The following is a 10,928-nucleotide window of genomic DNA, read 5'->3' on the forward strand; positions in this document are numbered from 1 at the left end:
TAATAATAATAATAATAATAATAATAATAATAATAATAATAATAATAATAATAATAATAATAATAATAATTTCAAATTTCCGGGAAGGCAACCGGAAATTTCCGGGAAGACAACTTGTTAAAAATGCATACCGGAAATTTCAACCGGAAATTTCAAAAAATGAAATTTCCGGGAAGGCAACCGGAAATTTCAAATTTCCGGGAAGGCAACTGGAAATGTCAAATTTCCGGTATTGATTTTAAACTACCGGAAATTTCAATCCTCTTGAAATTTCCGGTAATTTTTTTTTTTCAGAAAAATTCACTGTTCCGGATTTTTCAAGTGTGGGGTATAACTGTTTTGATTTAAGGTTATTTTGGGTATTTCACTCAAAAAACATTAAATTGGGGGGGTACAAGTTTAAATGGGGGGTACAAAAGCTAACTTTCAAGTTGGACTTACTTAGGAAGACTGTAGTTGGTTTAACGTAGTTGGACCAAAGAATTAAGAAGCCCAATATAAAAAAAGTCCAGTCCAATATAAAAACAAAAAAATAAAAAATAAAAACTATGTGGCTAGTAACCGTGTTTCACTTCATTCGTCTTCTTCACTCTCAACACACTAAACCCAGGATGGCGTGTTTCGCGGCTGCTGAGCTGGCATCCAGTTTCTTCGGTACTGCTTCTCGCAATCCAAAACACTTCACTCTTCTTTGCACCAACAACACAAGAATAATAACAACACCAAGAACTAAAACTCATTTTCAACCGTTAAACTCATCTTCATTTTCTAGAATATTCCGCAACTCTAGCATTAACAAACTCTCTCGCCGTTTCTCCGTCTCTTCATCCACGTCATCCCCGCCTCAAACCGATAGCTCCGACGAAGTCTCCACTGTTATTCCACCTGATAACCGCATCCCTGCCACTATCATCACCGGTTTTCTCGGTTCCGGCAAGGTAACCTATCTTCACGCATTTTCTTATCCATTTTAATTGAAAAATTTCACAGTTTATACGCTGAACTTAATTTTGACTTGGAATTGAACAGACAACGCTGTTAAACCATATTCTGACAGCAGAGCATGGAAAGCGAATTGCGGTTATTGAGAATGAGGTATGTTGCATAGTGGAATTTTCACTATAGACATGAATTTGAATATGTATATGATTACGAGTATGATTATTTCTTTGTTAATGTCTTGATTTCTGCATCATTGTAGTTCGGTGAAATTGATATTGATGGTTCTTTGGTTGCGGCGAAAACGGCCGGCGCTGAAGATATTATGTTGTTGAACAATGGCTGCCTTTGTTGTACCGTGAGGGGTGATCTTGTTAGAATGATTTCTGAATTAGTCACTTCCAAGAAAGGGAAATTTGACCATATTGTTATAGAGACTACTGGTAATTAAAGCAACTTCAAAAAAAGTTCATTGATAATCTGATATAGATGACAATTGTGAAATGGACTTGTACCTTATGTGATTTGATTCATTGCTTGTATTTCTATAGGTTTGGCGAATCCAGCACCGATAATTCAGACCTTTTATGCAGAGGATAATATTTTTAATGAAGTCAAGCTGGATGGTGTTGTCACTTTGGTTGATGCCAAACATGCTGGTTTACATCTTGACGAGGTTAAGCCAAAAGGGGTTGTCAATGAGGCGGTAGAACAAATTGCATATGCTGATCGAATCATTGTAAACAAGGTATTGACCGATTTATTCTTATTGCAGAATGGCTTTAAGTTTTGTGCTGATGGAAATTTTGGATTGTTGAGAAAATGGCCGATCAATGTTGATTTCGTAACTAGCTAACCAAGTAGTGTGTAGTATGGTTATATAGTAATACGGCCAACCTGGTCCTTCCATATATCGAATTCGGAAATTTTCTTAAAATTTTACTTTCCATGTTATGGGGTGAAATGGATACTTTCTTCGTGCCATTTGGATAAACTTCTCAAAAAACACGGGAAAAAGTTTTAAAAAATTCTTACAATGATTACGAGTTTTCAAATAAGGTATTGACTAATGCCGAATAGCGGAGTGTAGTAGCTGACCACAAAATGCTATAACGGGATGTGGCCATTATCTGAAGCTTTTATACAAATAGAATTTATACTTACAATAGTTTCTCGACAATTAGCTATGGCTGATGTGAGGAGGGTGAAAAATGACAGCAGGAGTGAGATAGAATGAGAGAGATGCCATAATGCTGTTTTGGTGTTTTTTAATTGCAAAAGTTGTAAAATACCCCAACCACAAATCCCCGACATTTAAATCGTAAGGGCTTTTATGGAAGTTCCTATCTCATTCTGAGATGAGGCACCATCTTGCCGCGACAATTATTGTTTCAGCTGCCATAGCATCCTGCAGCCACTACACCAAACTGCGCTCCACTCTGCTGCGATAGTGCGCTATTGACTTCACTATATTGCAATCTCATCGGCCTGGTCCTTCTACACATTCGACTCAAAATTACCTTTGAAACTAATCTGTATTGTGCGCACAATGGAGTGAATTGAATAATTTCTCTGCACAAGATATAATTGGCTAAGAAACTATTTGCATAAATTTCTCAGGAAAGAGAAATGTGAAAAGAATCTTACAATAATTGTGTGTTTTTTTTTTTTTTTTTTAATTAAAGAAGTTTCTCATACGAGTTGATATCAATTCTTGCATCGAAAAAAATCTCTTATTTAACTTCTCCATGAACATATATAAGCTTTAAGGATTTTCCTGTTAGTAATAGCCATAAACTTATTTTACTGAGAATCTTCTCTAACCTAGATGCTAATACAATGTGGGTCTAATACTCTTGTCTATCTTTTTTTATCAATTAATTATAATTTTGTTTTGATCAGTAATACTCTTGTCTATCTTGCACCAGACTGACCTTGTTGGTGAATCGGACATCGCTTCTTTGGTCCAGCGCATTAGGGTTAGTGGCTTCCTCTCCTTTTTTCTTTCAATTCATTATTTTGTAAACACCCAGCTAATGTTACTGACTTATTTATTTCAGAAAATAAACAGCTTGGCCAATTTAAAGCGGACAGAGTATGGAAAGGTGAACTTGGATTACGTTCTTGGCATTGGGGGCTTTGATTTGGAGAGGTACCTTTGGTTCTTGTTTCCTTCCTTTTCAATTGTTTAAGAAAAAGGAAATTTTTAATGTAGGTTTACTTGTTCTCTGCACTATGAATTTTGTTTTAATTGTGTTGAACATGGCATTCTGCAAGATTGTACAAGGCGGATATGCATACAATCAAATGTGGGCAATCGCCCCCACCAAATAATTTTCCCAATAGCAATACTAATATATTATTTCCCATATAGAAAGATCTGGATTGCCTGGCCCCCATAACTTCTCTCAGTTTTTCCCTCATTATTTTTCTTCTATCTTCTGTCCTAATAAACATCCTACAACATGCATCATTTTTACTTTATTTAATTGAATGCCACATCGATCAGAGAAGTTCATATCGAAGAAGGTCTATTATTTTCTATTGTAACAAATTAGAATAGTTAAACTTTTTTGACCGATAGATTAGTCATACTAAAAAGTAAAATATTATTTTTAGTTTTTTATATTTACTATTCCCGATTTATTTTCTTCACCTCTTCTGAGCAATTACTTTCTTCTTCTTGTCATACACGACAAAAATATATAGGAATTATTTATTGCTACGTTTTCATCTATTAAATCTAATGCTAAATTTTTGTATATTTTTTAGTAAATTTAAAAAATTGTAACAAGTCATGCCATAATAATGTGAATTGAATGATAGATATGTATATTCTTTTCAATAAAATTTTCATACAAGAGTCAGATATTCTCTTTTTTTCTACACGATCATTCTTTTACTCATTCAACACAAATGGGATTTTTTTCATTTCTATCCGTTCAAGTAGTTCATCTGCTCTATCTACATTTTTTCCCTCTCTTTATTTATTAAGGAAAGAGTTATCTCTATTTCTTGCCTCCATTAGACAAAATGTTTGGATCTGCCACTTACAAGTGTACATATACTTAAATTATTTTCATTTTTTTAGTTAACAATATACTGAAAGCATTCTCATTTGCTACCCTTTATCTTTAAGAACTTTTGGGGTATTCATCATCCTAGTGTATCTATTTTTTTAGTTATTATCTTAATTTTATAACTCATTCCTCTATTTATGTGTTTAGTTTTTATCTAATGCATAAGTAGTACTCACATTTTTTACCGTTGTCAAATGCCTTGCTTTGGTGCCATGTAATCCATAACCTTGTGTGGATATTTTGATATTTCTTTTTTGGTTAATATCTTCTTGTTATGCTTTTACTGTCCAAGCCTGAATATATTTTTTTATGTATGTCTTCTTGATCTTTTTAAGGATTGAGAGCGCTGTTAATGATGAAGGATCAAAAGAAGAAGATCATGCCCATAGCCACGACCACGACCACGAACACGAACATCATCACCATGATCATCACCACCATCACCATGATGATTCACATGACCACAAGCATGGTACCTATAAATTTTCGTGTTAACAATTATATGTTGCATGTTGTTCTTGTTTGTAATACCATTCAGGTTGCAATGATGCGAATTTTTTTAATGAGATTTGTTAATTAAGTTTAACTTGCTGAACTACATTTTTTATTTGGATGCCTAGAGATCTATATAATTGTTTCCTCTAATTTTAGACTTTTAGAATTTGGCTGGTTTCCAGCATTTTTTACCTATTTGGTTCCAATTCAATACTTTCTTAATTTATAAAGACATCTTATAGAATATAATTAATTTTACTGTATAGTTTTGCTATGAAGTGAGGATTACTTAATTGTTTTATATGCAGATCACCACTCTCATGATCATAGTCATGACCCTGGTGTTTCGTCTGTGAGCATTGTTTGTGAAGGAAACTTAGACCTTGAGAAGGTTAGTACATGCAAGTTATCTGCTTAAAACCAAGTTCATTAGTATCTCTTTTCCATTTGGATGTTTGGGTGAATGCCTTTATTTTAGATGTTAATGTACATATAAAATCTCATTGTTGGCATTTATGTACTGGAAGGGTAACTAAATATTTTTCTTCAGGCTAACATGTGGCTTGGTACCTTATTGATGGAACGTAGTGAAGATATTTATAGGATGAAAGGTCTTCTATCTGTTCAAGGAATGGATGAGAGATTTGTCTTTCAGGTGATTTTAAATTTAGTTTTATGCTATTTATTGTTGTTTCAATCAAGCGGCTATGTTTTCTCCACCTCTTCTCATCATTCCTAGTTGCCTACACCCAACTTTCTTTCACTGCTATCATTTACTATATTCAGTTTCGGCCGAAATTAAGCATATAGGTTTTTCTGTAACAGGGAGTTCATGACATATTTCAAGGTTCACCGGAAAGGTTGTGGGGGCCAGATGAACCAAGGACAAACAAAATTGTTTTCATAGGAAAAAACTTGGAAGCTGAGGAATTGGAAAAGGGGTTCAAGGCCTGTTTACTGTGATTATTTTTTTCCTTTTTTCTTTTGACATAAATTTACTGTGATTCTAAGAAGTTCATTAATGTGCCTTAATCCTTTATTTTTTCGGATGTTGCATGCAGAATATGAGTTTTGTCTGTATACGATATAGAACTATAGACCTGCTTACCATATGAATAGTGGAAAATGTTCCATTTCTAAAATACCTTTGTTCTTTAACGAGGGTTCAGTCTCATCCCTGAAATCGTGAGTGCATTATTTTAGGGTGTATGCGATCACAACAACGAAAATACCAAAAATCCATTGGATTTACCCGTTTTTTTGGTGAAATTTAATTTACACTTTTTCTATATTTAGTTTCTTAGCAAGTGTCCTTAACGTTTGCCAAAATATAATTAAGGATGATAATTGGTTGAAAAATCTTAGATAGTTTTGGATGTGCAGTATACTGAAACCATGCTGCAAGAAAAAGAGGAAAAATATAACAACTCATTGTTATCAAATGTGGCAACTAAGTACCCAGAATTACAAAACATCAAATGCGAAATGTCCGATGAGAATGAAACTAGATATTAGTGATTAAGGTAGATATTAAAATTGAGGATGGTGTCGACTCCATATGTGGTGGCCTGGTCCCTCCTTCAGCAGTGTCTCAAAGCATATCCCCCATGCATTCTCACACTTACCACTCCCACCAATCACTATAACCTCAGATTTTGGTGATGGTGTCCTATGAACACCGAACAAGCTTATACTGTCTTCCACGCTATCGAGATCATCATCGCCATGCAGCAACACTCTCATCACAACGCTCTGGCTAGTACCATCCAACGAGCTAGCCATGTCAAACCCTTGTGCTACCCACCACATTTGAATCCAACTCGTGCCCTTCAGTCAACTGGTCATCAATCCCCGTCACAGATCAAAACATCAGCTTTTGAACTGTAAACACTACTGGAAGGTTCCCTTCTAAAACAAAAGGCTGGTTGTCACCACCCGTGACAATGTTGTTGGTACCTCAATTTTGGAATATGGTGGAGGATGACTGACCGTTACCGAGGCCTGCGAGGCCTGCAACGAATGGTAAGTTGTTGTTTGTGATGATGCCATTTAGTTTGGGATTGACTAAAGGGATTACACCTGTGATTGGGAAGATGCTGTTGTTGTGCTTGGAGAATGATAAGCCTGTTACATCACTGTTTGCTACTATTCCTGTTACAATTCTTGCTAATGGGTGTGACCCACCAAGGAAGTCATGCATGAAGAATGATAGTGATGGTTCCTTCGTCACTAGTGACTGGTGAGACTGAGGGGCTTCAACTTCTGGTACAAGTGGGTCAACATTTGCTTCTTCATTATAGCACCACATTCTCAATGCTGCACATACCTTATTTTTTCTTTTTACTCTTCTTTGTTGCATAATTAGGGGTATGTTTGGATGAGTTTGAGTGAAATTGATTTTGTCTCTAGAATTTATTTCTAACTTGAAGTTGAAATTTGTTGGATTTCATCTCTCTCTACAACATGAAACATGGAAGTATCTGATAAGCTCAAAGCAATAAGAATTAAGAACAGTTCTAGTAAACTAATTTGATTGCTCGTGAAGATAATAATATATAGAAGAACATGTAGTTTGTTGAGGGTACTTCAGTAAAATTAAAGCCAAAATCCAATTCATATTGGGTACAATTTCAACACTAGAGAAAATCAGAAAACACAAACTGAACAGATAATTTTAAAACATATACTACTAACTAAAATACACATCAAACAGAAGAAATTTAGAACTTGTAACTTTTCCTTCTATTGTACTAGACCCTATTTTGTCCACAACTTTCACAACAGCATAACCATTGGCGCCATAGTACTTTCCAGTGCCTCCAATAACAGCAACATGTGACTCAAAAACATCACACCTATGCACACCAAAAATTCTAAGTCCGTCTTCATACTCGCCCTTCAAAAAACTCGCCGTCATAGCAACCATATAGCTATTTCCACCCTCTGAGCTAGCTACATACACCCCTTGTCCTTTTCCAATTTTCCTTAGTTCATCTCCATCACTTTCAAGTACTAGTTCCTCATCTATTGATGTTAATGATCCAAATTCCAGTTCTTGAAGTGCTGCTCTAGTAGGAAAAGAGAAACCTATGCTAGAAAGATCAAGTGTTTGAGTTGAAGACGATGATGTTGCGGATGGCATTGTTTGAGTTGATTGTGGTATTGGAATCCCTTTACTAGGAGGAAAAATTCCTAGAGGCTTTGGAAATGGTAATTGACTAGTTACCTTAGTAGTGACAGGTTTCTCAGAATTATTAGTTTGTGTACCATTGAGGATATGTCTCATTAAAAATGTTATTCTAGGATGGCCATGGTAGTGATTAGGGGTTGGAATATTGCTAAGAGTTCTAGCTGAGGAAGATTTGTTTATGGTAGTCATAACAAAAAGTAACATGACAATTGCTAGAAGGGAAGGGATATTGGCCATTGTTGCATAACTTCTATTGTGATTAGATTGCTTGTGATTGTTTTATATAAACATTATTAGGCTTCAACTAAGTGTAGTTGTTAGGATTACCTATGGTCAAATATCCAATGGTTAAAAAATACCAAAATGATGACTCTTAGGTTAGGTTGTGGTTGAATGGAACAAACTCACCTGATACATGATTCAAAAGTTTTTCATAATGCTATTGATGGTGGTGGTGATGCCAAGAAAATAATATTTATTTATTATAATAAAGATGCTTATAAATAAATTGCTGGCCTTCACTATATAGTGTTAACCGGACAAAAACAATAAAATTAGAATCCAATTGTTGAGTGGTTAAACAATAGAAACTAAAAATTCTGAACAAAATAATAAATTGACCAAAATTATACACAACTTAATAGAGAGACTAAAACTCAAATATATAAGAATTACACATAATTCTTTTATACAAATATAAATTACACTTGGTTCCCCAAATTTGATGCCTTATCAGACAATCTTTTGAAGATTTTGGAGTGCTTGTGTTACTAAAATTTGTCACTCATTCTTTACTTGCTAACTTGTTAATGCTTTTGACACCGTCAAGATTAGAAACTAGTTTTGATTCTTGTTTGTGTCTTTGAGATAAAAAACTTAAAACCAATATATTTTAAACACAAGCTCAAGTTAATAAAAAATGAGCAGCAATATTAAAGTGATACACCAATTATTCAAAATTTATGTATCGTTTCATCCAACTCTGAATTATCAAAACTCATTTTTTATAATAATTGGAGAATCAAGAAAAAAAAAATGCCGCAATTTTAATTATTTTATTTTAAAAAACGTAAGATGGAACAATTTAGACAATTTGAAATGCTGAATAATTAAGAATAATCTTATAAATAGTTTAATTGGTGATCGCAAAGACATCAATAAGATATTTGAGTTGAATTCGAATTTTCATTTTTCTACGTGTTTAAGTGTGACACCATCATTAATGAAATTCATTTGATATATACGTGGATTGTAATTTGTTTCACATAATTTTATTGATTATAACTAGATGTAGAGTTATTTGTGGTAAATATTTAGTAATTTGAGATGCTAGAATGATACACTTTGTTATATTTTACTAAAAGATAAGTGTTATTAATTTTAAAAAAAATGAGTAAAGTGTACTAACAAAAATCACTTAAGTCTTACATGTACTATTCAATTAGTTGCAAAGATACTTATATGTAAATATTCTGATTTGAATATATAATTATCTATTTCTCTACATTTAAAGTCTATAAGCAGTTATTTCAAAGTTGTTTAATTGAAAATCATTTTATCTATAATAAAGTACTTACTTTTTAAATTAAAAAATTCAATTGAGTAAAAAAAAAAAATCAATCTATCTTCCTCTTTATAAACTCCATCAATAGAAATATCGGTGATAATATTTTATATCTTTTTAACATGGTAGTTCTGTTAATAAATTTTTATTGTAAGAAGATTTTACCTAATAAAGATAGATAGATGGCCAGTTCTATTGACATAAAAAGATGCCACTATTAATTTATTAATGTCTTGGTCATTTTACGATTTCGTAAATTTAAGAGATTAAATATATTTTAAATTAAAAAAATATTAATAAGTAAATATAAAAATGGAAAAAAAATTCTATACTATATTCAAAAGAAATATCAAATTTTGATGTGATTTTTTCCTTTGAATTATACATTATTTAAAATTATTTTGTCTTTTCTGATCAATTAAATATTTAATATTTAAAAAAAATGATACAATAAGTAGTATTATGTTTATCGATGATAAAATCCTAGCAGTGATAATAAGAAGCAAGCAAAGCAAAATAGGGTTTATGTGAATCGTTCATCGTTCCCGCTTCGCTCGCTAATACGGTTAAGAACAAGGAAAGAGTCTTAAATTCTAGAATCAAGAAATAAACACAAAACCCATAAAACCCTAACACCCATTTTTTGCTTTGCTTCATCTAACTCTCTACCCCCATAAACTATGTATCTCTACAATCTCACTCTTCAGCGACCCACCGGCATCGTCTGTGCCATCAATGGCAACTTCTCCGGCGGCAAGGGTCAAGAAATCGTCGTCGCTAGAGGGAAAGTTCTCGATCTCCTTCGCCCCGACGACAACGGTCGCATTCAAACCATTCTCTCCGTCGAAGTTTTCGGTGCCATTAGGTCATTAGCTCAGTTCCGTCTCACCGGTGCTCAAAAGGATTTTATCGTCGTCGGTTCCGATTCCGGTAGAATTGTTATCCTCGACTACAACAAAGAGAAAAACGTCTTCGATAAAATTCACCAAGAAACTTTTGGTAAGTCCGGTTGCAGAAGAATTGTTCCAGGTCAGTATATTGCTGTAGATCCCAAAGGTAGAGCTGTTATGGTTGGTGCTTGTGAGAAACAAAAACTTGTTTATGTTTTGAATAGAGATACTGCTGCTAGGTTAACTATTTCTTCACCTTTAGAGGCTCATAAATCACACACTCTTGTTTATTCCATTTGTGGTGTTGATTGTGGTTTTGAGAATCCTATTTTTGCTGCTATTGAGTTGGATTATTCTGAGGCTGATCAAGATTCTACTGGTATGGCTGCTTCTGAAGCTCAGAAGCATTTGACATTCTATGAGCTTGATTTAGGTCTTAATCATGTTTCTAGAAAGTGGTCTGATCAGGTTGATAATGGTGCTAATTTGCTTGTTACTGTTCCTGGTGGTGCGGATGGACCAAGTGGGGTTCTTGTTTGTGCTGAAAATTTTGTTATTTATAAGAATCAGGGTCATCAAGATCTTAGGGCTGTGATTCCGAGACGTGCTGATTTGCCTTCTGAGCGTGGTGTTCTCATTGTATCGGCTGCTATGCATAAACTGAAGAACATGTTTTTCTTCCTTTTGCAGACTGAGTATGGTGATATTTTTAAGGTAACATTGGAACATGAGAATGACCGTGTCAAGGAATTGAAGATTAAATTTTTTGT

At 33.9% G+C, this 10,928-nt stretch overlaps 4 protein-coding genes across 4 annotated transcripts in view; 2 read left to right on the top strand and 2 right to left on the bottom strand.

The window, feature by feature from the left end:
• Positions 1-561: 561 nt before the first annotated feature.
• Positions 562-5,656, top strand: LOC101496864 (uncharacterized). The gene is made up of 10 exons (XM_004497256.4): positions 562-938; positions 1,030-1,095; positions 1,202-1,382; positions 1,491-1,687; positions 2,868-2,918; positions 3,000-3,091; positions 4,355-4,491; positions 4,823-4,905; positions 5,065-5,169; positions 5,340-5,656. The coding sequence occupies exons 1-10, from the start codon at positions 612-614 to the stop codon at positions 5,475-5,477; spliced, it is 1,377 nt and encodes a 458-aa protein (XP_004497313.1). The 5' UTR covers positions 562-611; the 3' UTR covers positions 5,478-5,656.
• Positions 5,657-5,914: 258 nt separating this feature from the next.
• LOC101506518 (dirigent protein 9) lies at positions 5,915-7,003 on the bottom strand. Its single transcript, XM_012714811.3, is given in 3 exon segments — positions 5,915-6,088; positions 6,090-6,312; positions 6,314-7,003. Coding segments are annotated over 3 exon segments (846 nt in total). The 5' UTR covers positions 6,874-7,003; the 3' UTR covers positions 5,915-6,025.
• Positions 7,004-7,104: 101 nt separating this feature from the next.
• Positions 7,105-8,013, bottom strand: LOC101497191 (dirigent protein 25-like). Its single transcript, XM_004497257.4, has one exon. It carries the CDS (start codon positions 7,939-7,941, stop codon positions 7,204-7,206), a length of 738 nt encoding a protein of 245 aa, XP_004497314.2. The 5' UTR covers positions 7,942-8,013; the 3' UTR covers positions 7,105-7,203.
• A 1,733-nt stretch (positions 8,014-9,746) lies between these two features.
• LOC101497519 (spliceosome-associated protein 130 A) overlaps positions 9,747-10,928 on the top strand; it is a 4,767-nt gene continuing 3,585 nt past the window's right edge. The window contains exon 1 of the mRNA XM_073367903.1: positions 9,747-10,926. Coding sequence (XP_073224004.1) covers positions 9,949-10,926 — 978 coding nt within the window. The 5' untranslated portion in view covers positions 9,747-9,948. The remainder of the gene's footprint in view (positions 10,927-10,928) is intronic.

This window comes from Cicer arietinum, chromosome 4, assembly GCF_000331145.2.
Source record: "Cicer arietinum cultivar CDC Frontier isolate Library 1 chromosome 4, Cicar.CDCFrontier_v2.0, whole genome shotgun sequence".
In the NCBI taxonomy this organism is placed as follows: Eukaryota; Viridiplantae; Streptophyta; class Magnoliopsida; order Fabales; family Fabaceae; genus Cicer; species Cicer arietinum.